Source organism: Orcinus orca, chromosome 16 (assembly GCF_937001465.1).
Source record: "Orcinus orca chromosome 16, mOrcOrc1.1, whole genome shotgun sequence".
Classification (NCBI taxonomy): domain Eukaryota; kingdom Metazoa; phylum Chordata; class Mammalia; order Artiodactyla; family Delphinidae; genus Orcinus; species Orcinus orca.
The window spans coordinates 65,979,937-66,007,174 of NC_064574.1; the positions used below are offsets into that span (position 1 = coordinate 65,979,937).

The 27,238-nt window shown below is 38.5% G+C and overlaps 1 protein-coding gene across 1 annotated transcript in view; it reads right to left on the reverse strand.

The window, feature by feature from the left end:
* DNAH3 (dynein axonemal heavy chain 3) overlaps positions 1-27,238 on the reverse strand; it is a 191,511-nt gene that overhangs the window by 53,714 nt on the left and 110,559 nt on the right. The window contains exons 40-43 of the mRNA XM_033425952.2: positions 22,524-22,769; positions 9,765-9,868; positions 7,309-7,603; positions 5,552-5,731 (exon numbers count right to left, since the gene is read on the reverse strand). Of these exons, the coding sequence (XP_033281843.2) occupies positions 5,552-5,731; positions 7,309-7,603; positions 9,765-9,868; positions 22,524-22,769 (825 nt within the window). The remainder of the gene's footprint in view (positions 1-5,551; positions 5,732-7,308; positions 7,604-9,764; positions 9,869-22,523; positions 22,770-27,238) is intronic.

Here is a 27,238-nt window from a genome sequence, read left to right on the forward strand (position 1 = left end):
ATGCTTTTGACAGGGCCCTGTAGTCTTTGAAAGCTTTCTCATGATTGGATATATGAAAACGTTACAGGCATATATGAAGACGTTACAGATACATCTTGTATATTTCCTGCCCCAGACATGCAATAAGCCATTTCTCCAAGAAGCCTTGTTTATTTTGGTAGGAAACTGGATTTCAAGACCACAGTCTGGGTGCTAAGAATTCTTATTGTTAATGAGTTGGTTATTACTTTTTAGACCTGGAACATGAGTTAGTACTGATATTTCAAATTTAGGACTCCAGAGCTTTTTCTTAACTTCTTCTATAGTACGTCTTGATTTCCTTTTCTCCACACTGAGTCCTGGTTCTCAAGCACACAAGGGACAGTAGAAACAGAAAATACTATAGTTACTCATTCATATAATCCTACTTTTTACATACAACACACTCAGAATAAGAATATACTACCGCCACCAATTACAGTAACAGAAGAGTTTAAAACTTCTTGTATGTGCTATCCTCATCCCCCTCCATTTTCAACTGTTCAATATCTACATCATCAAATCATATAGGCTTTATATGTTACAATCTCTCCCATGTAGTCTTAGTTCAACAAATAACCACATTAAGTAATGCTCACTACCAGTTGTTATATTGATCTCTTTATAGCTATTTTGATCATGTGAAACCCATTTTCTAACAGATTCCTGAGAAAGGGCTTATGGAAATAAGTCTCTGAGTTCTTGCATGTTGATAATAGTTTTTATTTTATACTTGAAGGTCAGCTTTGCTGGCAACAAAAGCCTTGACTCTCATTGTATTCCCTCAAGTATCATAAATATGTTATTCCATTTTCTCTAGCATAAAGATTGCAGTTGAAAATTCTTAAGATGATCTACTTTTCTTTTTCTTTAAAGTCCAGTGATTTTACTAGTCTTGGTAATGATCATTTTTGAGTCTGTATTCTTAGGTACACAATGTACCTTTTCAATATGTAATTTTCAAAAATACTTTTTTGGGGGGCGCATTTTATTGGATTATAGCTTTTATTATTAGTTCTGTTTTCTTCTTTGAAGAAACTTCAGTTTTCTTCTTTAGACACTCCTGTTAGTTGTATGTTGGATTTCCTCTACCTAACTTTAATATTTGTGACTTTCTCTCAAACCTTTTAGTTCCTTTCTTCATTTCTAGAAAAAAATTTTATTGTGATAAAATATACATAACATAAAATTTACCATTTTTTAAGTGTACAGTTTAGTGGCATCAAGCACATTCACATTGTTGTGTGAACATCACCACCACCTATCTCCAGAATCTTTTCATCTTCTGCAACTGAAACTCATGAAGCCCTAACTTCCCATTTCCCTCTCCCTAGCCTCTGGTAACAACCATTCTACTTTTTGTCTCTGTGAACCTGAGTACCTCAAATAAGTGGAATCATATAATATTTGTCCTTTTGTAACTGGCTTATTTCACTAACATAATGTCTTTAAGGTTCATCGATGCTGTAGTATGTCTTTATATTTTTTCTGATGAAAAAATTCCTTCTAATTTTTTATTTCTTAAGGCATTATTGATTGTATTTATTCTGTTTTTGCTCCCTTTAGTTTTGGCTTCATTTCTAAGGTAACTTTTTTTCCCTAATTCTTGAGTTCCATCATTCAATTTCTAAGTTTTTCTAATTCTGATTTATGTCATTCTTTCCTGCCTTGTATTATCTCATCAGTGTCTTTCAGATTATTTTGAAGTAATAGATTAAAGTTTTTAAAGTATGTCTTTCTGTTGTGCTTTTGAAGTAGGGGTGTTTTTCTCTACTCTCTTCCTTCCTACATTAATTTTTATGAAACATGACCTCAATACTTTTCTTTGCTCATTTTTATATATGCAATTAGAGAAGGCTTGACTCAGATGCCTTTTCTAACTCCACAAAGTTTCCTTTTCTGTTGATTTCTTAAGTGTTCAAAAATATAGTGACTTGCTTTCTGAACTTTCCTGCCTCTGTTCCTCTCTCTCACTCCCATTTTGACCTTCTCTTTCCTTTGTTTCTAGTAATCTTAACTTGCTCAATTCTGATTCAACTCCAGTTTCTCTTCAGTGTAGGGTCTCACCTTGTATGGGAGACCTGGGTTGTTAGTTTAGAGAAATCACAACCGGCTATAACGCTCTAGTCCCTCAGAGCTCACTGCACATTCATTGTGCTTACTTGTTATTTGAGAAGGTAAAAGTCCTGCCAACTTCAGCTCCTGTTCTCAGATTGGCTGCCATGCTTATCAGTGAATACCTGTTTGCTACTTTGGGGTTCAACCATTCTCAGGTCTGTTAGATGTCTCAATACTTCCCTCTGCTTTCTCCCGCACAGATGCAGATAACATGTGGGTCTTGTAGCTGCCAGTGGTTTGTTCCCACCAATTATACTTTAGAATATGTGGGGAATACTCTGCCAACTAGTTTTGTTGTAAATGTTGTTTATAGGTTTTTGGTTTTGCTATCTAGTTGCTCTGTTTATGGGAATTTGGGAAGAGCCAAAAATGATGATTCTGGCACAGCTGCTGCCATTTTTCCCAAAACTCTTTTCAATATATATATATGGCATTTTTTTAAAAAAAGGAAAATATATATGTCAGTACATAAGTATTATATATATATACATATATATATATGTATATATATATACTCCACTATACTTATGTATTGACATACGTAGGTTTTTCTTTTTTTAAAAAAAAAGCCAGAATAATATTTTACACATTGATCTGGAACCATCTACAGTTGTGTGAACTTGAGAAATTCACTTACTCTTTTGTTTCTTTTTTTTTCTTTTCTTTTTTTTTTTTTTTGCGGTACGTGGGCCTCTCACTGTTGTGGTCTCTCCTGTTGCGGACCACAGGCTCCGGACGCGCAGGCTCAGCGGCCATGGCTCACGCGCCCAGCCGCTCCGCGGCATGTGGGATCTTCCCGGACCAGGGCACGAACCCGCATCCCCTGCATCGGCAGGCGGACTCTCAACCACTGCGCCACCAGGGAAGCCCCACTTACTCTTTTGATGATAAGGATACTAATAGTACTTAATGTTTGTTAATGTTACCTAAACCCAGATCGGTCTTCTGCCAAGCCATACTCTCAGCCACCACACTACACTGCCTTGAGCCTCAGGTTTCCCATCTCAGCCCTGAAAGCTGGCAGCTGGTCTGGCAAATATCAGCTAGGCTGTTAGTTCTCCACTGAACACAATTCCATTAAATATCAACATCAGACGAGGTCACTCCCTAGCTATGATGGAACAAGACAGAAACAAGTTTGCTCTGAAACCATGAAAACTTCCCCCCTAGCTAATATGAGTGACTCTACTTCTTTACCAAGCAGAGAAAAAAATTAAGATACCCACTCATCAAATTGTCCCCACTTCCTGAGATTACCCAATCCCAGAGTCCCTGGTTCCTTAAGCCTTTCCTCACATCACCCAGCACAAGTCCATTTAACTCTCTTACACCAGCCACCCTCATGGTTCTCCATGCTGTGCAGACACCCTTTCTGCAGCAAATTAATAAACCTAATTTCACTTGACTACAGATGTGTTCCTGGCAGACTTTGGGCACTGGTCTTTATTATAGGATCTTTTCAAATATCATATATGTGACATAGCCTGAAAACTGTCAACTGCTGCACAAATGTTAGTAATTACTATTTCCATGATATGTACTGGAAACAGATATTCCCTTTTGAATAGATCTCCACACCCTGCCAGTTTTATTGAGATATAATTCACATATAACATACATAAGCTGAAGGTTTACAACATGATGATTTGATGCATATAGATATTGCAAAATGATTGCCACAATAAGGTCAAGTAACAATTCCATTGTTGCTGTTGTTGTTAACTAGAGTCACCATGCTATACATTAGATTCCCAAAACTTATTCATCTTATAACTGGAAATTTGTACCCTTTGACCAACATCTCCCCATTTCCCCCATCCCCTAAACCCCGGCAACCACCATTCTACTCCTGTTTCCATGAGTTTGGCTTTTTTAGATTCCACATGTAAGTGACATCATATAGTATTTGTTTTTCTCTTATTTCACTTAGCATAATGTTCTCAAGGTCCATCCATGTTGTCACAAAGGGTAGGATTTCATTCTTTTTTATGGCTGAATAATATCCCATTGTGTGTGTGTGTGTGTGTGTATGTGTGTGTGTGTGTGTGTGTACATCTTTATCCATTCATCCATCGATGGACCCTTTGGTTGTTTCCATGAGTTGACTATCGTGAATAATGTTGCAATGAACATGGAAGTGCAGATATTTCTTCAAGGTAGTGATTTCATTTCCTTCAGATATACCCAGAAGTGGCATTGCTGGATCATATGGTAGTGCTATTTTTAATTTCTTGAGGAACCTCCTACTGTTTTTCATAGTGGCTGCACCAATTTACATTTCCACCAACAGTGTACAAGGGCACTTGTTATCTCTTGACTTTTTGTTAATAGCCATTCTGTCAGGTGTGAGGTGATACCTCACTGTGATTCTGATTTTCATTTCTCTAATAATTAGCAATATTGAACATCTTTTCATGTGCCTGTTAGCCATTTGTATGTCTTCTTTAGAAAAATGTCTATTCGAATTCTCTATCCATTTTCAAATCAGATTGTTTGTTGTTTAGCTATTGAGTTGTATGAATTCCTTACATATTTTGTATATTAACTCCTTATCAGACAGATGGTTTGCAAATATTTTCTCCTATTGAATGACTAGGTCTTAGAGAAAAGTAATATACCAAGTTCCTCTCCCTCTCACTAGTGAGAGAAGTGTTGAATTTATAGATGCCAAGTGCCTGAGATCCTGTTATCCTCAAACCCAAGGCAAGGTACCCCTGGACTCTATACTTGAAGTGGAAGGTGATGGGTTCGTGTACCCAAGTAAAATCACCCTGCTTATCTTCCTTATTTTACAAATGAAAAAGACAAATGCCACAGGGGAGAGCAAGGCCACAGAATCTTAATGGCATTAAGATTCTTAACCAAGGATGTATCTCAGAATAAAAGTATGGAAATCTGTAGACCTAGATGGATCAAGTTGCACCTGAAGCAAAATATATTCCTGAAGTGTTAGATGACAGGGGAAAAAATCTTATTTATTTGTTTGTTTATTATCATTAAGATTTTCCTTAGGCCACTTTGGGTTAGGTGTTCTATCTCTGACAATCCAAAGAATTATGAGAAACACAACAGGTGAATCTGTCATGCACCCTTAGTTGAGAACCTCTGATCTAGCCTCCCTCCTGGAACACATGCTGTCCACAATGAACTCCCTTCTTCATGGGACTCTCTGTTCCTCTAGCCAAAGACTCCGCAAACCCTCTTTTCATCTTCCCATCCTATTTCATACAACTACCAACATGAAATATTCAAATGACACTCCTTGAAGCTAACTCAAGTGTCTCTGGCTACAGCCTAAACACACCTTTCTCCACTTTCCATCAGGACGAGTGCCCTGCACCAACCCTCCATCCATGAAGGTGGTCTGGCTCTGCAGGGGGTGGGTGAAGAGTAATGAACTCTCTCCTTCACGTACCAGTAATGTCATTTCTTCCTCCACCAGGGGGGCCCATGGCTGTCACAAGCAGCACATCAACGATGTCCAGCTTGTTTGTGTCCTTCTTGTCAAACCAGTAACCGTGGTCAATCCATTGCCTCAGGAGCTCAATGGGGGGCTGGGCCCCATACACCTCTTTGGCTGGCATGTTGAGGTCATCTGGGGAAAGAAGCCATGGCCACAGATTGTAAGTCTATGGGATCCTTTGCTCTCACAGGAGGCAGCAGATGATTATCCCTCCATGGGAGAGTCTGTGCCCAGTTGTTACATCCTCACTCTAGGCAGGGCTCAGCCAGTGGACATTCTCACCGTAATGGAAGAGTTTTTCCTGGGTTCTGGGCTCTCCTGCTTTATTGACAGATTGGCATTAACAAACAGACATTTAATTTTTTCCCACATTTCCTCCAGGGTAGGGACTGATTTTCTAAAATAGAGTATTGCTCAGTCCTGGCACATAGAAGGCACTCAATAAACTCCAATGAACATTGATTAAATGCCCAGTTTTGTGTCACGTAAGATTTTAGGAGTTTTATACATATTATCTCATCTAATCAAAATAATAACTTTATAAGGAAGAGAGTATTACGTTTATGTTAGAGGTGAGGAACTGAAGGTCATGGAATAGTATGCTTAGGGTTAAAAAGTGAGATTTGGACCTAGGTCTGTTTGGTTGCAAAGCTTAATCTGTTTTTGGATATACCATAAAAATAGGAAGGGAGAAAAGATTGGAGGAAAGGAGAAAGGGGGAAAAGAAAGGGAAACAAAATAGGATCCCTGCCTTTAGGGAGCTGTTACTAATTGGCAAGGATATAAATACATGCAACATTTACTATCAATACATGAATTTTAAAGACAGGACATGAGATAACCCAGAAGGGCAGGGCATTACTATTACTAACTGAGAATTTTATGAGTCAGCAGTAAGAGAGTGGAAAAGATAATGTATTTGGCACCAAGAAACCTGGTTTTGGCTCGTGGTTCCAGAATTTTCTAGATGTTTGACCCTGAACAGGGCATTTAACCTCTGGAGCCTCAATTAACTGACTAGTAAAGTGATAATGGTGGCTAATAAACTGATGGGGCTGTGAGGCTCAAACAAAATAAATGAGGAAGTGCTTTGTAAACATAAAATCCTGGGAAAATTCAATGTGCTTATTTCACAAATATTTATTTAGCAACTATTATATTTCTTCACATACTGATAACATATTTATCTGGCACATAATGGAATAGAAGCTCATCACAAAGTGTGAGTTGCTTCTGGAGATGCAAGAGGGCAAACACCACAGTCCCCTTCTGGACCTAACTGCCTCTCACTATAAAGTAACTTTGCCTGATCCACAGGCTCAACTTCATTCCAGGAGAAACTGGGATCCGCCCTCAGGCAAAAAGGCCTGGACTGTGCCTCACTTACTGAAAAGTTGGCTTATAGTACATGGTTAACAAATACTTGGTAATGAATGAAGGAAAGGACAGGAAACAAAAAATGAAAGAAGGAAGAGAGGGAGGGAAGGGAGAGAAGAAGGGATGGAAAGATGGAAGGAAGGAAGGAAGGAAGGAAGGAAGGAAGGAAAATAGGAGGGGAGGGAAGGAATGCTGAATTATATTAACCAGAAATAGTTTATCTCCCAGAGAGAGTAAAAGGACTATACAGTGGCTGTACAAGGGGAGATTCTGTTTTGCTGCAGCTTAGAGTAGAAGAATTTGGTGTGTCCAGATGGAGGCCAATGCCTTACCCACAAATACCACTGCTTTCTTCCCTATGGGAGGCCCAAAAAGGCCCTTCCGCCGTCGATCCAGCTTGGACATGATGATATCCTGGGTCTGACTGGCTGAAGTTCTGGCAGAGAAATTGATGAAGTTGGGCAGATAAGTATTTTTGGGAAGGCGGAAAAGGAAGTTGTTGGTGATGACTGATTTGCCAGTGCCCGTGGGTCCTACGAACAGCATTGGAATCTCATGGTCCAGGTAGGTTTTCAAGAAGAAGGACTGCCGGGCTGTTTCCATTGTGGGGATGATGAGTTCTGAGACCTGTGCCACAAAGACATGGTGAGTCTTGGTACTGAGCCCAGGAGATTGGGTCTTGGAATTCAGGAGACTTGGGTTCTATCCTTACTATCCGTTCAGCTCCATCTCTTATCTTTATGATTTTGAGTATTTTACCTCTCCAGGGGCCTTAGTTTCTTCATCTGTAAAATGGGGATAATAATGGCACCTAGTTCACTGAGCTGTTTTGAGGATTAAATTAAATCTTGCACGTAAATACGGGCATTTTAGAGATGAGGAAACTCTGTTTTAGAGAAGAGGAAACTGAGATCCAGAGCTCACTTACACACCAAGTAAGTGGAAATGCAAGGATTTTAATTCCAGCTTGTCTGATTCCAAGGTTTATATTCTTAACCACTGAAATGTCATATTATAAACACCAATTACAGTAAGGATGGGTCTATAGCTACTGCCGTCTGAGACCACTGCTCTGAACCAAGCTGACTGACTGCCTTGCCCCAGGAAAGATCCACCTCCCATACGCCACCTATACTGCTTGTTCAAGAAGGGTTAGGTGTGACCCTTGAGCCCCATTCCCTGTGCTTGTTCCTCATCTGCTTTTCCTAATGCTCAGATTCTTGGTTGTTCCTATTAACTCTTTTTCCAATATGGAAACTGCAATACTATTCCTGGTATTCAGGCTCCAATTGGGCTCTAAGGGCTTGGTCTTGAGCTCCTGGAATCCCTATTACTTATTTGTCTACTACTTAAATGTCTAGACTAGAAGGGGCTAGTGAACATGGAGCCACTGTTGTGCTGTTGTGCAACTCTAGGGAGCACCATTCACACTATGGTTTATGTAAATGGTACCCCTAAAGCAAAACTAGACCATAATGCAAGTGGCACCAACAGGGACTGTGCAACATGGTGGCCTTGTGTCTATTGGTAGACAAAAGTCTTGGCTTCTTTTGATAAATAATTTGATCAAAGTAAAAGGAGCAGATAGAACAAAGGAATTGAAGGGATGAGGAAGAGAATTAACAGGTGTTGAGCTATGGATGTTTTGCCTCTGTTATTCCCTGCAGCTTTCCTAATAACCCTTTGAGGCAGGTATATTATTAGCTCACTTTTTCAGATGAAAAAATTGAGACTGGAGGATGGCTGGCTAACTTGTCCAAAGCCACATAGCCAGTAAGTGATACTGAATGCAGAACCAGGTACCAAGACTAGGAATGTAAAGCAGGTTTTGTTTCTTAGATTTTTATTTTCAGGGGCTAGAACAATTTTTTGACAAAGGAAAAATTCCCAGCAGAACTGAAATATTTTCTGCATTGGACTTTTATTTGTATGAATCCAGCAAGATTTCAAACCCCTGGAGCTCTGGTGATGAAGCTCTTTAAGGAGAATGAAAGTTCAGGGCCTCAGTGCTGTGGGGTTCTTTACAAGACAGCCTCCAGGGTGTGTCCTGAACTCAACACACATTCACTCACGCTTATTGCACCCTTTTCCCAAGCAGCTGTGCTCCTGTCTGGTGTCTGACTTTGTCATCAGTATTTCCACTTTCCCATCCACCTCCTACTACGCCATCTGGGGCCTGAACAATCTACAATCACCCCCAGAAAGATAAATTATGTCCACTAGATAACTGCAAATAGAGGCACGAAATTGCACATCTGGAAAAAATTTTCCACGAGGAAATGAGCAGGAGTTGTAGGTGAATTGTCTGCTAACCAGAAAATCTATTAATCAATACCCATTTTTCTGAGAATTCTGATTAAAGAAATCTTTCTCTGGGGATTTTAAAGAAAAGGCAAGGATCTTTTTGGCTGAGGTATCTGAGAGGTGGACTGATGACCGTCTGGCATTATAGACAGTGATAATAATCAGAATAGCAACAGCATAATCTAGCACACAGTGTGTGCCACAAATTCATGTATAATGTCTTCAATCCTTGCAGCCATGCTTTAGGTATTTTTTTCTGCATTGTGTAGTTGAGTAAATTGAGGCAGAGAGAGTGAAGGCTGAGTAAGGAATCTGGGACTCTCTGATTCTAAAGTCCATGTTTTGAAGGCTCAGTCCAGCTCATGTTTGAACCTTTTCCTAAAGTAAGTTCTTAAAAATGCTAACACAGACCTGCTGTTAACCTCTCCACTTTGCTGAATATCAGGTCATTACCAAAGTTCCATGGCCAATAACTCTCTTTTACCTTTGCATTTGCTGGGATATTTTCCTCCTCTTTGGTGATATACTCTGTCCATGTGTACCAATGTCCACCACCTTGCTTGAGGAAATAAAAATCATAGATGCTTCCTGTGCCCAAAGAAATAGAATAGGTTATTAGTATATCAGGGGTTTACATTTCATATTTGAGGTATTTAACTACCTCAGCCATAGGCATCTGAAATGTATAACTACCAGTACTGGCATAGTTGTGTAACGGTATAACCTGGAACAACACCTTTTAAAGGGTAATAACTTTATTATATGTATAGAAATAATAGGTGCTAATTATACAAATAATTATTCTTAATAATATAAAGAGGAAGTATTGAAAAGAACAAAAAAGGAAGAAAACAAATCGATCCAAATCTCACATCTAGAGATAACTTTTGATGGCAACCCTTCCAGTCCTCTCTCAAGACACACAAACATATTAAAGATGGAAGTATAGGTAGATGAAAGAAAGGATTTTATTAGAATAGGATCATTTGATATTATATACCATACACTATGTATATATATATGATTTATATTAATACAACATAAAATATAATTATATTTTTATATATTACACTATTAAAAATAAAAACATTAAATCTAATTTTACTTAAATTAGAAGAAAAGGAGAGTAAAATGAAACTGAAGGACCTGCTAAACTTCAGATAATCATTATTCACTACAAGAGATACTGGTTCCTAAAAGTGGTTTCTTTTTTTTTTTATTCAATTGAGGTATAACTGACAAATAACATTATATTAGTTTCAGGTATAAAATATAGTGATTCAATATTTATATATACAGTGAACTGATCACATTATAAAATTATATTAATAAAGATTGTATATATAATATATAATGCATGTAATGTCAAATGATTCTATTCTTATAAAATCTGTCACTATACATAGAATTTTTTCTCTTGTGAGGAAAACTTTTTTTTTTTTTTTGTGGTACGCGGGCCTCTCACTGTTGTGGCCTCTCCCGTTGCGGAGCGCAGGCTCCGGACGCGCAGGCTCAGCGGCCATGGCTCACGGGCCCAGCCGCTCCACGGCATGCGGGATCCCCCTGGACCAGGGCACGAACCCGTGTCCCCTGCATCGGCAGGCGGACTCTCAACCACTGTGCCACCAGGAAGCCCTGTATCTCGTGTTTTTGATTTGCATTTTCCTGATGGCTAATAATGCTAGTAATGTTGAGTTCTTGTCATGTGCTTGTTGGCCCTTTATATATCTTCTTTGGAGAAATGTCTATTCAGTTACTTTGCCCATTTAAAAATTGTGTTATTTATCTTTTTATCATTGAATTATAATACTTCTTTATACATTCTATATACAAGTCCCTTATCAGATATATGATTTGCAAAAGAAATTTCACCCGTTCTGTGAGTTGTCTTTTCACTTTCTTGATGTTGTCCTATGAAGCACAAAAGTTTTTAATTTTGATGAAGTTCAGTTTAACTATTTTTTCTTTCATTGCTTGTGCTTTTGTTGTCCTAAGACATTGTTGCCTGTCCAAGGTCATGATCATTTGCACCTATGTTTTCTTCTAAGCTTTCATAATTTTAACTTTTGAATTTAGATCTTTGATCCATTTTGAGTTAATTTTTGACTATGGTGTAAAGTAGAGGCCCAGATTCATTATTTTACATGTATATATTCATTTATTCCAGCACCATGTGTTGAAAGGATTATTCTTTTTCCATAAAATTATCTTGGTACCCTTGTCAAAAATCAAGTCACTATAAATATGAGGGGCTTATTTCTGGACCCTCAATTCTATTCTGTTGATCTATATATCTATCCCTTTGCCAGTAGCACATGGTTCATCTATAAATTTTAAAAATTAAATTTATATGATTACTAAGTTCTTGCAACACAAATAATTTATGTTTCTTAGGTCATGTTTTTCTTTTAGATCCTCATCCTCTGTCTCTTTCTTTCCGATGTTCTTACTCTGATATAATCAGGTAAAATCTTGACATTTTCCCCACCATTATCTAGGGTGAGTTTATTTCCCTCACTTTCTTGGCCACAATTCAAGGACTGGTGTGTGGATTTCTCTTCTGTAGCCTGAGGGTACAGGGGTTGGGTAAAAGGAAATACTCAGTTGCCCTTGCCAGGAAACCTGGGCTTTGAACTCTCTTTCTAAAATTTGGCCAGTTTTCCAGAATCATGGGTCCATCCCACTCCCACCCCAGTTAGAGACATGATTCACTCCTGAAAAATTCAGCTCACTTCCCCCACTCAGCATGGAGCTCTGGAAGATGCAAACCCTGGTAGTTTCTCCCACTCCTAATAAGGTCCTACCAAATTATGGAGGGGTTTCATGCTCAAAGGTTTCTCTTAGACATTTTTTTTGCAGCTGCCCAGTCACCACTGCCATCTGCTTTTTCCACACTGGTGATTACCAATGAGAACTCTCAGAATTTTGTCAACTCACCCCCTTTCCTCTCAGCATCACTTTTAGAAGGACAGTGGGGTTGTGGGTTCTGGGTTGAGAGATACAACGTGCAGGATCTTTTGTTTCTCTCTTTATCCTCTACCTCTCAATGTTTAAAGAATCAGGCTGTAACCGGGAAATTTTTAGGCTTAAACTGTTGTTATTGTTCATATCATTATGTATTATAGGAGAGAGTTTCTATTATCCTACATCACTGTGCAGCTCTACCTAGAAGTCAATCTGGTACAACACTTTTAGAAAGCAATCTGGCACTATGCTTACAGAGCTACAAAAACGTCTCTAGTCCAAGTCAGAAATCACATTCTGGGAATTTATCATAAGGAAATAATTCATAATGAAAATAATCTCTCTACATGAGTACACAGCACCATCTGTGATAACAAAAATTTAAAAATAATTTACATGTCCCACATTAGAAGACCGGTCAAAATTATGTCTTATAAAATGAATGGAATACTTTGCAGTCATTAAAATGATAATTACGTTATTTACAAAACAGGAATAGATGCACAGACATAGAAAACAAACTTATGGTTACCAAAGGGGAAAGGAGGGGGGAGGGTTAAATTAAGAATTTGGGATTAACAGATACCACTATATCTAAGATAGGTAAACAACAAGGACCTACTGTATAGCACAAGGAACTATATTCAATATCTTGTAAAAACCTGTAATGGAAAAGAATCTGAAAAAGAATAGCCATAGGCATATAATGTGTGTTTATATAAATATATTTATATATATATAAAACTGAATCAGTTTGCTGTACACCTGAAGCGTTGTAAATCAACTACACTTCAATTAAAAAAAAGAGAGGGACTTCCCTTGTGGCACAGTGGTTAAGAATCCGCCAGCCAATGCAGGGGACACGGGTTCGAGCCCTGCCGGGAAGATCCCACATGCTGCGAAGCAACTAAGCCCGTGCGCCACAGCTACTGAGCCTGCGCTCTAGAGCCCGTGTGCCACAACTACTGAGCCTGCGTGCTGCAACTACTGAAGCCCACGCGCCTAGAGCCCGTGCTCTGCAACAAGAGAAACTACTGCAATGAGAGGCCTGCACACTGCAGCGAAGAGTAGCCCCTGCTTGCCGCAACTGGGGAAAGCCCGCGCGCAGCAACAAAGACCCAACGGATCCAAAATAAATAAATAAATAAATAAATAAAATTTATTAAAAAAAAGAGAGAACTAGGGGCAATGATGTAGATGCACATTCTAGAGAGATGAAGTGACCTTAAGAAGAGAATTCACATTATCTAGAACTAAGAGGAAGATAAGGAGATATATACCCAATTAATACTTAAGTAAAATAGAAAACTAAAAAATGCAGTTTTAAAATAAATTATCTATTAAATACTTTAAAATGATAGCTACAAAATCTAAGTATTAATAAAGAAAAATGCATTCAAGAAACAATGACAGATAAAATAGAAGAATAAAAAAGGGAATATATACCATTATGTCAACTATATAAAGAGATGAAAGCAGTGGACAAGATAGAGAAAGATATTTTGAAAACTGAAATACTTGTGATAGTGTGGTATGAACAAAAATATTTTTGATCATTTTTATTTAATAGAATTAAATTGTTTTTATAATAAAAAAAGAGATAGAAAAAGCATGATTCAGAAAAGCATTTATCGCCTTCTCTTGCTGATGTTATTAGCTAGAGTTAATTTGTGGCTTGATACACGAACATTTCGGCCAAAGAGAAAAGGTCCAACTGAGTAAAAGTGGATTTACTGCTGTGTGATCTTGGCCAAGGTTACCATTTGCATATCTGTAAAATGGGCCTGATTTTACATAAAGCTTAGAGAATCCCTGTGGAAGGTGAATGAGATATATGTGTCAGACATTTAGCATAGCTGTGGGCACACAGAGAGGCACTTGAGAACATTTAGCTCTAGGTCTGTTTGGTCCTCATCGTGCTCCTGTTCGCTCTGCACTGTGATTTTTACTCAAACTCTGATGCAAGTGCAGGGGTGGAATGGGGAGAATAGTAGTAGAAATCCAGGAAGACAAATTAGTTCTATCACCTCTGACCACCCCCTGCCCCAGCTGTTTTCCTCGCCTTCACTTGGGAGAACAAGATAAACTTCAACAGAGAGGTGAGTGGGTTTTCAAAAGACACACAATGGGGGACTTCCCTGGCAGGCCAGTGGTTAAGACTTCACCTTCAAACGCAGGGGGTACGGGTTCGATCCCTGGTCAGGGAGCTAAGATCCCACATGCCTCATGGCCAAAAAACCAAAACATAAAACAGAAGAAATATTGTAACAAATTCAATAAAGACTTTAAAAAAATGAAAAAACAAACAAACAAACGAAAAGTAAAAGAATAAAGGGAAATTTAGCACTTCTGGACAAATAAAGATCAATGTTAGATGATGTTAACCCAACCCTGAGGGAATTCCCCAAAGGACTGCTGGCTTTCCTTAGTGTGCATTCCCCAACACAGTTCCTTCAGCACTTATTTGAGAGATCCATGTGCCCCCAGGCTCCTAGATCATGAAAAGCCCAGAAAACAACATCCCATGAGGTCAGAGAAGGCCTCCCTGGAGCTCTCACCATGAGAATTTTAAACCCTGTGGAAAGGCTAGAAAGACATTTTAAGCTTTTTAAGATGGTAATAAGAAAGTAAAATCAAAGCCAGATCAAGAGGCCACATACTACATGATTCCATGCATTTGAAATGTCCAGAAAAGGCCAATCTATAGAGAGCAGATGAATGGTTGCCTGGGGCTGAGGATGGGAACAGGGATTCACTGAAAATGGGCATGCAGGATCTTGCTGGGGTGATCCATGTTCTAAATTTGTTCTAATGTTCCAATATTCTAAAATTGGGTTAGACAGTTGCATAACTAGGCAAATTTGCTAAAAACCACTGATTTGCTCACTTAAGTGAGTGAATTTTATGATATGTAAATTGTACCTCAATAAAGCTGTTATATTAGAAAGAATTCACACTTGGCAATTAAAACACATCTTTGGATTCAAATGGGTTCTGTCTAGGAGCTTTGTAATTTCCTATTGTAAAATACTTAGGAAGGCACAAGAGAAAGGAGTGGAATAATGTCACTGAAAACAAAGACTAAAAGAAGCTAGGCAGAATCTCCTCTAACTAAATAGTAGATGAGCTGGACTGAGAAATTTTACCTCAAGAGACTGCATGAGAAAGAGCAACAGGCCCACTGGGTATACTCCTAGTCCCCCCTCCCCCCACCCCCGGATACAGAGATGCAGAGATGCAGGTGACATCCCACATAGAAAATGAGGCAGCTGTTGCTTTGCCCTGCCAGGTACCACTCTGGAGAACTGGAAGAACTGTCTCCTTTTTTTCTCATCCTTGCCTTGCCAGGCCATCTTTCTACAGCTGATAGGGGTGGCAGGGTCCCAGACCACAATGAGGAAGGAGAGAGTCGTGGCACTTTAAATTCAGTGAGGTATGGTTTTCCAAGGTAAAGAACCACAGTCGCTCCTCAGTTCAAAAATGTCCTTTTTTAGAATGTTCACAGATGAAACAAATAAAAAGCCTGCTTCCAACAGATGGCATTAGTTGATCACATGTGGTCTTTGGATCTTGGCCATCCCATTGTTCCTGACTCTAGAGTTTACAGCATTTGGGTTTTTTTTTTAAGGGGGTTTATGAATACCATTTACCCTGATCATGTCCAAAAGTAGTGGAGAGTTTTGAAAACCAGCAAAAAGAGAGAGGTATGATTACCATGGAGACAAAAGTAAAGCTTAACTTTCAATGGATATGTTCACATCGGTCACTTGTAAGGTGTCATTTTGCTCTTACAAACAGCTTTTTCAGAACCAAACCTACGTTTAAGTAGAGTAGTTGTTGCAAAAGAAGGTATATGAAGAAACTAGTCTGCAGTACATGCTGGAAATTATGGGGCCTTTTTAATACTGCATCAGTTGAATAGGACATGGAGGAAGGAGACGAGCCCATTACAGTAGGCAGGAGATGCTGTAGGGAACTTGGAAGCTGTGCACATAATCAGCTACAGAAGGAAAGGAAAGATGTTGTCACAAAGTGAACCAAGAATGGGGTCAAGGATATTTCATGTACCAATTTGCTGACACAGAGCATGAAGAGATTGATCTTGAAGCATGGGGAAGCAGACAACAACACATGGAACCTGTGAAAAAATGTTGCAATGTAAAGGAATACAATATGGAGATTAAACTTGAAGAGTATACCTCTGAACCTTGTTTAATGCAGGACTCACAACCAAATTTCAGAAAACTCTTTGATATCCTAAATAGGGTGCAAAAAGACATAATTTTTCCATGAAATAGGAACAGAAAACCATAAGGAGAAAACAGGCTTAGATGAAAAAGCAAAATGAGATTAAAAAAGGGAGATGAATGAGCTAACAGAGATGATGATGAGGAGGAGGACAGCAATAAAAGTTGCTAATATTTATTTAACACTTCCTGTGTACCACACTTTATTCTAAATGCTTTTACATGTGTTAACCTGTTTAATTCTTACAAGAACACCATGAATACATAGTATTATCATTGCCCTCACTTCATAATTGAGGAAACTGAGTGGCATTAGGGAACTTGCTCAAAGTCACCGAACTAGTAAATACTGGAGCCAGGATTCAAGCTCTGACAATTTGACTTCATGGCCTGTGCTTTTATTTTATTTTATTTTTATTTATTTATTTTTTTTGCGGTACGTGGGCCTCTCACTGTTGTGGCCTCTCCCGTTACGGAGCACAGGCTCCGGACGCGCAGGCTCAGCGGCCATGGCTCACGGGCCCAGCCACTCCGCGGCATGTGGGATCCTCCCAGACCGGGGCATGAACCCGCATCCCCTGCATCGGCAGGCGGACTCTCAACCACTGCACCACCAGCGAAGCCCCTATGGCCTGTGCTTTTAATCATACACTAAGAAAGGATAGTGAGGAAACAAAAGACACACAGGAGAATTAAAATCACTCAAGGCAGTAAAAGCATAATTGAAGTTGTGGGTGAATCATATTAAAATGAATAATTGGTATAAAAAAAGGCAAAAACACAAAAATAAGGAAAGATGAGATGATAGATATGGAAGCCAGAGACTAAAACTTTCCCTTGATGACTGAAAGGACTCATCATGTTCTAGGAAAAATAAACAAAAGAATACCTACAACTAGACATAGTCTGTTAAAAATAAAACTATGATAGAACATTACAAAAAAGAACATCAACAGGCCAATAAGAACCTGTGAAAAGGGCTTCCCTGGTGGCGCAGTGGTTAAAATCCACCTGCCAATGCAGGGGACATGGGTTCAAGCCCTGGTCCAGGAAGATCCCACATGCTGTGGAGCAACTAAACCTGTGCACCACAACTACTGAGCCTGTGCTCTAGAGCCTGCAAGCCACAACTACTGAAGCCCACATGCCCAAACTACTGGAGCCCACGCGCCACAACTACCGGAGCCTACGTGCCTAGAGCCCGTGCTCCGCAACAAGAGCAGCCATCGCAATGAGAAGCCTGTGCACCTCAATGAAGAGTAGTTCCCGCTCGCCACAACTACAGAAAGCCCATGCGCAGCAACAAAGACCCAACACAGCCAAAAATAAATAAATAAATAAGTTAATTAAATCTATTAAAAAAAAAGAACCTGGGCTTCCCTGGTGGTGCAGTGGTTGAGAGTCCGCCTGCCGATGCAGGGGACGCGGGTTCGTGCCCTGGTCCGGGAGGATCCCACATGCCGCAGAGCAGCTGGGCCCGTGAGCCATGGCGGCTGAGCCTGCGCATCCAGAGCCTGTGCTCCGCAACAGGAGAGGCCACAACAGTGAGAGGCCCGCGTACCACAAACAAACAAACAAACAAAAAGACAAAAATTAAAGATAAAGAGAGAATATTAAAAGCAGTGAGGGAAAAGCAACAAGTAACATACAAGGGAACTCGCGTAAGTCTTTCAGCTGATTTTTCAGCAGAAACTCTGCAGGCCAGAAGGGAGTGGCACAATATGTTTAAAGTGATGAAAGGTAAAAACCTACAATCAAAAATACTCTACCTGGCAAGGCTCTCATTCAGATTTGATGGAGCGATCAAAAGCTTTACAGACAAGCAAAAGCTAAAAAAGTTCAGCACCACCAAATGAGCTTTATAACAAATGTTAAAGGAACTTCTCTAGGAAAAAGGAAAGGCCACAACTAGAAACAAGAAAATTACAAAATGAAAAAGGTCACCAGTAAAGGCAAACCTACAGTAAAGGTAGGAAATCATCCACACACAAAGCTAGTAGGGAGGTTAAAAGTCAAAAGTAGTAAAATCATCTATACCTACAATAAGCAGTTAAGAGATACAGAAAACAATTAGATGTAAATATATGATATCAAAAATAGTAATTGGGAGCGGAGGAGAGTACAAATGCAGGGCTTTAAAAATGCATTTGAAATGAAGAGATCAGCAACTTATACACACACACACCAATACACACACATATACAGACTGCCATATAAAATCCTCATAGTAACAACCACAAACCAAAAATCTAAAATAGACATACACAAAAAAAAGAAAAAGGAATCCGAACATAACACTAAAGATAGTCATCAAATCTTAAGAGAAAAAAAGAAGAAAAATAATAAAATGGCAATATGAACATAAATATCAATAATTACCTTAAATGTAAATGGATTAAATGCTCCAACCAAAAGACATAGATAGAGTGGCTGAATGGATACAAAAACAAGACCTGTATATATGCTGCCTACAAGAGACTCACTTCAGATATAGAGACACACACAGACTGATAGTGAAGGGAGGCAAAGAGGTATTCTGTGCAAATGGAAATCAAAAGTAGCAATACTTATATGAGACAAAGTAGACTTTAAAATAAAGTCTGTTACAAGAGACAAAGAAGGATACTATATAATGATCAAGGGATCAATCCAAGAAGCGATATAACAATTGTAAGCATATATGCACCCAACATAGGAGCACCTCAATATATAAGGCAAATATTAACAGACATAAAAGAAGAAATTGACAGTAACACAATAATAGTGGGGGGTGGGGCTTTAACACCCCACTTACATCAATAGACAGATCATCTAGACAGAAAATTAATAAGGAAACACTGGTCTTAAATGACACCTTTGATCACACGGACTTAACTGATATACATAGAGCATTCCATCTGAAAGCAGCAGAATATACATAATTTCAAGTGCACATGAAACATTCTCCAGGACAGATCACAGGCTAGGCCACAAAAAAGCCTCAGTAAATTTAAGAAAATTTAAATTATATCAAGTATCTTTTCCGACCACAGAACTATGAGGCTAGAAATCAACTATAAGAAAAAAACTGCAAAAATCACAAATACATGGAGGCTAAACAACCAATGGATTACTGAAGAAATCAAAGAGGAAATAAAAAAATACCTAGACACAAATGAAAATGAAAAAACAATGATCCGAAACCTATGGGATACAGCAAGAGCAGTTCTTTTTTTTTTTTTTGCGGTACACGGGCCTCTCACCCCTGTGGCCTGTCCCGTTGCGGAGCACAGGCTCCGGACGCGCAGGCCCATCGGCCATGGCCCACGGGCCCAGCTGCTCCGCGGCATATGGGATCCTCCCAGACCGGGGCACGAACCCGTGTCCCCTGCATCGGCAGGAGGACTCTCAACCACTGCGCCACCAGGGAAGCCCAAGAGCAGTTCTAAGAGGGAAATTTATAGCAATACAATCTTACCTCAGGAAACAAGAAAAATCTCAAATAAGCAACCTAACCTTACAACTAAAGGAACTAGAGAAAGAAGAATAAGTGAACCCAAAGTTAGTAGAAGGAGAGAAATCATAAAGATCAGAGGAGAAATAAATGAAATAGAGACTAAAAAACAATAGAAAAAATCAATGAAACGAAAAGCTGGTTCTTTGAAAAGATAAACAAAATTGATAAACCTGTAGCCAGACTCATCAAGAAAAATAAGGGAGAGGGCCCAAATCAATAAAATCAGAAATGAAAAAGGGGAAATTACAACCGACACTACAGAAATACAAATGATCATAAGAAACTACTATGAACAGCTATATGCCAAAGAAAAGAACAACCCAGAAGAAATGGACAAATTCTTGGGAAGGTACAATCTCCCAAGACTGGACCTTGAGGAAATAGAAAATATGAACACACTAATTACCAGTAATAAAGTTGAAACAGTAATTAAAAAACCCCCAACAAACAAAAGTCCAGGACCAGAGGGCTTCACAGGTGAATTCTACCAAACATTTAGAGGAGAGTTAACATGTACCTTCTCAAACTATTCCAAAAAATTGCAGAGGCAGGAACACTTCTGAACTGATTCTATGAGGCCTGCATCACCCTGATACCAAAACCAAAGTTATCACAAAAAAAGAAAATTACAGGCCAATATCACTGATGAACATAGATGCAAAAATCCTCAACAAAATATTAGCAAACCAAATTGAACAATACATTAAAAGCATCATAGGCTTTCCCTGGTGGTGCAGTGGTTGAGAGTCCACCTGCCGATGCAGGGGACGCGGGTTCGTGCCCTGGTCTGGGAAGATCCCACATGCCGCGGAGCGGCTAGGCCCGTGAGCCATGGCCACTGAGCCTGTGCGTCCGGAGCCTGTGCTCCACGATGGGAGAGGCCACAACAGTGAGAGGCCCGCATACCGCAAAAAAATAATAAATAAATAAAAATAAAAATGAAAAAAAAATAGAAAAAGAAAATCTTCTGAATTAAAAAAACAGAGGAAAAAAAAAAAGAATGGGGCTTCCCTGGTGGCGCAGTGGTTGAGAGTCCGCCTGCCGATGCAGGGGACACGGGCTCGTGCCCCGGTCCAGGAAGATCCCACATGCTGCAGAGTGGCTGGGCTCGTGAGCCATGGCCACTGAGCCTGCCCGTCCAGAGCCTGTGCTCCACGGCGGGAGAGGCCACAACAGTGAGAGGCCCGTGTACCGCAAAAAAAAAAAAAAAAAAGAATGGATGTACTACCATCTAACAAGGGGATTGGTACAAGGCCTCCATGCAGTTCATCTGACAGATAACCATGTATCACATATTTGAAGTGTGCCAGGTGTGCTGGGGAAAGTGTGTGTTTAGGGGGACAACGGCAACTACTTGCTATTCATTTTTTTTTATTATTATGTAAAGTTTCAAACATAAAGAAACACTGAAAACCTTGTACAGTGAACATTTGTATACCCATCTCCTAGATTTTACCATTAGTTTTTCACTTGTTTTATCACATACCTGTTCATCCCTCTATCCATCAATTAAGGCATCTTATTTTTTGACACATTTCAAAGACAATATATACACTTCCTCATAAATACTTTGGCATGTGTATCATTAACTGTTCAATAGTTATGTTTTTTCATTTGCTAAAAAATTTGCATACAATGAAATGCACAAGTCTTGTGTTCATTCACTGAGTTTTGAGAATTGCATGTATTTGTGTAACCCAAATCTCTCTCAACATATACAACATTACCATCACCCCAGGGAGTTCCTTCATGGGCCCATCATATACTTTTTCATAATTAAAAAAATGTAAAACTATTTGGAATGTATATATAGTATGATCCCATTTTTGCTATAGAAATACAGAAAAACACTGGAAGGAAAAATATAAAAAGTGATTATTTCTGGATAGTGGGATTACCATTGATACTTATTTTCTTCTATTCCTTTCTCTGTATTTTCTAAATTTGATGTAATGTATTACTCGGGTGGTAAGAAAAAAAGCAGTAAAAGCTACTTAAAAGAAAACAAACATCTTTCAATCTTTTTATGAATGATGTCACACATATAAAAATATTAATACATCGTTAAAGTAATCATTCTGAAGATAATGTATGTAGCAAAATTATAAATATTTTAATATAATATTAGATTACAATGAAAAAATTAAAGGAAATGTTAATACCATAATCACCATGATATGACGTGTATACACATAGAACAGGACTAGAAGGGCGTAAGAAAAAAAAGTGGCTATATTTCTCATGCTGTTCCCTGGGGCCTGTTAGAGTGATGAGATTATAGGTAATTTTAAAAAAAGTTATATCGACTTTTTCTAAATTAAAAATGAGTAGTTAAAATAACCCATAAGACCCTGACTTCAGGGTCACCCATCTCTACATACATGGGCCAGCTCTGAAGAAGTGAACCCTCTCAGGCAAGCTACAAAATCTTTCCTGACTTTTGCAAAGGCCTCATGTGGGCCACACATTTTGGTTGGGTTTGGAACATATGCTCCAAACCACTACAGTAAGACAAAACAAACAGGTACTAAGTTACCTCTTTCTGGAAAGATGTTGTTTTTGGTGAGTTTGACACTTTTGGGTCTTGGGTTGTTATTATCCATACCCATGATGAGGTTGCGGAAAAACAGATCAAATTTCTTTCTGCTGTCTGCGTTGATGGTGCCGGCCACGGTCCACACCAAGGCAAAAAGGAAGAGACCTTGCAGCCAGAGGAAGATCTGTTGGCTTGTCAGGCTTTCAGATAATTCACTTTCCTTCTCTTCTATTTCCCTGATTTCATCTAAAAGCAAGAAAAGGAATCTCAGGAAAAGCTGCAGAGTGCAATAGATATGAATTGGGCAGTTTTGTCTGTGAGGGGCCTGGGAAGAGGATTGATACTGGTTGAATGGCATCACCTGCCAGATCCTTTATCCACATACATTAAAAAAAAATTTTTTATTGTGGTAAGATATGCATAACATAAAAATTACCATCTTAACCATTTTAAAGTTCAGTGGTATTAAATACATTCATGTTGTTGTGCAACCATCACCACTATTCATATCCAGCACTATTTTCATCTTGCAAAGCTGAAACTAATTCATTACCCTCTCCCCAACGGCCTGGCAAACGGCATTCTACTTTCTGTCTTTATAAATTTGACTAACCTAGATATGTCTTAGAGGTGAAATCATATAGTCTTTTCTGACTGGCTTATTTCTCTTAGCATAATGTCCTCAAGGTTCATCCATGTTGGAGCATGTATCAGAATTTCTTTCTTTTTTTTATGTTGGCCGCACCATGCGGCTTGTGGAATCTCTGTTCCTCAACCAGGGATTGAACCCAGGCCATGGCAGTGAAAGCACCAAACACTAACCACTAGACCACTAGGGAACTCCCCAGAATTTCCTTCCTTTTTTAAGGCTGAATAATATTTCACCATATGTATATACTTGATCTATTTATCCATTCATTGGTTGATGGACACTTGGGTTGCTTCCACCTTTGGCTTCTGTGAATAATGCTGCTATGAACATGGGTGTACAAATATCTGTTTATGTCCCTACTTTCAATTCCTTTGTATATATACCAGAAGCAGAAGTGCTAAGTCATCTGGTAATTCTATTTTTAATTCTGAGGATCTGACAAACTATTTTCCATAGTAACTGTACCATTTTACATTTCCATCAACAGTGCACAAGGGTTCCAATTTCTCTACATCCTCATCAACACTTGTTCTTTTGGTTGTTGATGCTGTTGTTCTTGTTGTCAGTGCTTGCAGATGACATGATACTATATATAGAAAATCCTAAAGGCATCACCAAAAAACTACTACAGTTCACCAGTAAATTCAGTAAAGTTGCAGGATTCAAAATTAATAAAATTAATATGCAGAAGTTGGTTGCACTTCTATACACTGAAAACAAACTATTATAAAGAGAAATTAAGGAAAGAATCCCATTTAACATTGCATCAAAAAGAATAAAATATCTAGGAATAAATCTAAATAAGGAAGTAAGAGACCTATATTCGGAAAACTACGAGACACTGATGAAGAACTGAAAACGACACAAACAGATGGAAAGATATATTGTGTTCATGGATTGGAAGACTTAATATTGTTAAAATGACCATGCTACCCAAGGTAATCTACAGATTCAATGCAATCCTCATCAAAATATCAAAGGCATTTTTCACAGAACTAGAACAAATAATTCTAAAAGTTGTATGTAAACACATAAGACCCCCTAATAGCCAAAGCAATCTTAAGAAAGAAGAACAGAGCTGGAGGCATAATGCTCCCAGACTTCAGACTATACTACAAAGCTACAGTAATCAAGACAGTATGGTGCTGGTATAAAAGCAGAAATACAGATCAATGGAACAGAATAGGGAGCCCAGAAATAAACCCATACACTTATGGTCAATTAATCTATGACAAAGGAGGCAAGAATATATAATGGAGAAAGGACAGTCTCTTCAGTAAGTGGTGCTGGGACAACAGGACGGCTATATGTAAAAGAATAAAATCAGAACATTTTCTCTCACACCATACGCAAAAAATAAACTCAAAATGGATTAAAGACCTAAATGTAAGACCATAAACCATAAAACTCCTAGAAGAAAACATAGGCAGAACACTCTGACATAAATAGTAGCAATATTTTTTTGATTTGTCTCCTAAGGCAAAGGAAACAAAATCAAAACTAAACAAGTGGGACCTGATTAAACTTAAAAGCTTTTGCATATCAAAGGAAACCATGGACAAAATGATAAGACAACCTACTGAATCAGAAAAAATATTTGCAAATGATATTACTGATAAGGGGTTAATATCTAAAATACAAAAGCAGGTCATATAAATCAACAACAAAAAAACAAACAACCTGATTAAAAATGGGCAGAAGATCTGAATAGACATTTTTCCAAAGAAGAGATACAGATGGCCAACAGGCACATGAAAAGATGTTCAACATCTTTTTTTTTTTTTTTTTTTTTGCAGTACGTGGGCCTCTCACTGTTGTGGCCTCTCCTGTTGCGGAGCACAGGCTCCGGACGCACAGGTTCCAGACGTGCAGGCTCAGCGGCCATGGTTCACGGGCCCAGCTGCTCCATGGCATGTGGGATTTTCCTGGACTGGGGCACGAACCCGTGTCCCCTGCATCGGCAGGCGGACTCTCAACCACTGCGCCACCAGAGAAGCCCTGTTCAACATCTTTAATCATCAGAGAAATGTAAATGAAAAGCATAATGAGGTATCACCTTACACCTGTCAGAATAGTTATCATCAAAAAGACCACAAATATCTAATGTTGGTGAGGATGTGGAGAAAAAGCAACCCTCGTACACTGTTGGCAGGTATGTATATTGGTGCAGCCACTGTGGAAAACAGTATGGAGGTTCCTCAGAAAACTAAAAATAGAGTTGTCATATGATCCAGCAATCCCACTCCTGGGCACATATCTGAAAAAACAAAAACACTAATTCAAAAAGATACATGCACCCAATGTTCACAGCAGCATTATTTACAATAGCCAAGATATGGAAGCAACTTAAGTGTCCATCCACAGATGAATCATTAAAGAAGATGGACTACTCAGCCATAAAAATGAATGAAATTTTGCCATTTGCAAGAACATGGATGGGCTTGGAGGTTATTATGCTTAGTAAAATAAGTCAGACAGAAAAAGACAAATATTGCATGTTGTCACTTATACGTGGAATCTAAAAATTACAACACACTAGTGGATATAACAAAAAAGAAATGGACTTACAGATATAGAAAACAAACTAGTAGTTACCAGCGGAAAGAGGGACAGGGGAGGGGCAAGACAATGTTTGGTGATTAAGAAGTACCAACTACTATGTATGTAACAAATAAGTTACAAGGATATATTGTACAACACAGGGAATATAGCCAGTATTTTATAATAACTTTAATGGAATATAATCTTTAAAAATTGTGGATCACTGCGTTTTACACCTGAAACATATAATATTGTAAATCAAATATACCTAAATCTTTTAATAAGCACAATCTCCATCTAATTATGCGAAAATATGAGGCAAACTTAAATTGAGAAGCATCCTATAACGTAACTGGCCAGTCTTCATCATGTGAAAAAGTTATGAAATATAAGGAAAGACTGAAGAACTGTCATAGCTTGTAGGCGACCAAAGAGATAACAACAATTAAGTACAATGTGGCATCCTGAATTGGATCCTGGATCAGAAGAAGAACATTTGTGGAAAAATGTGAAATTCAAATAAAGTGTAGTTAACAGTATAGTATCAATGTTAACTTCCTTATTATGATAATTGTACATTCATTATATAAGATGTTAACATTAAAGAAATCTCTGTAAAGGGTATATGTGACTCTACATTCTTTTAGCAATTTTTCTTTAAGTCTAAAATTATTTCAAAATAAAAGGGTAAAAATGTATTCGGTGTTCCTTATCTCAAGTCCTTGTTAATCACAGCTACCATGTTCTTGCATTTTAACACTGACAGAGTAAAAAGTTATAGCCCCAAAATCAAATATGTGTGCATTCAAACCCAGTCCCCCATTTTTAGTAGTTGTGTGTATTTGAGCACTCCTGAGAGGATTCATAGCTGTAGATTCAGGAAGGCAAGAGATGAGGTTACTCAGGACTGTGGACAATAAGTTCACTTCTCATGCTGGTGCTTTCTTTCCTGGAGGAGATACTACACAAGGATAGTAAAAGGAGCTTGGGAAAGTATGTAAAATTTACAAATAAAAATACAAATATATGATATTGTATGAATTAGTGTGCTTCTAAAAATATTGCCTGTAATTTTAATTTTAGAAAATCAAATAATATTTAGCTAGAGAAAGTCTCCACTCAAGTTCCCCATGTTACTTTTTTTTTTAATCTACATCTATAATGCCTTTGGAAGAAATGGGCTGAGAAAATATGTTCATGTAGCAGAAGCTGTAAGAAGATTCACCTTCAGTTTGAATTATGTATTATCTTGAGAAAGAAATGGCATCCAATAAAAGTTCTCCAAATTAACACATCTTTTGTCATTTCCAATAGAATCCTGTAAAATTTGATTTATGTGAAATGGTTATAGAGAACTTCTCCAGGACATTTAAACCAATGGTTCTCCATATCCTGGAGAAGTTCCCTAGTTCTGGAGACTAATGTGATCCGTTTTTTTATAGTGTATCTATGTGTTTTATGAATTCAGATTTTTGTAATATAAGTTTTCTTAAAATGGAAAAACTTCCTATCTTATTCTTTT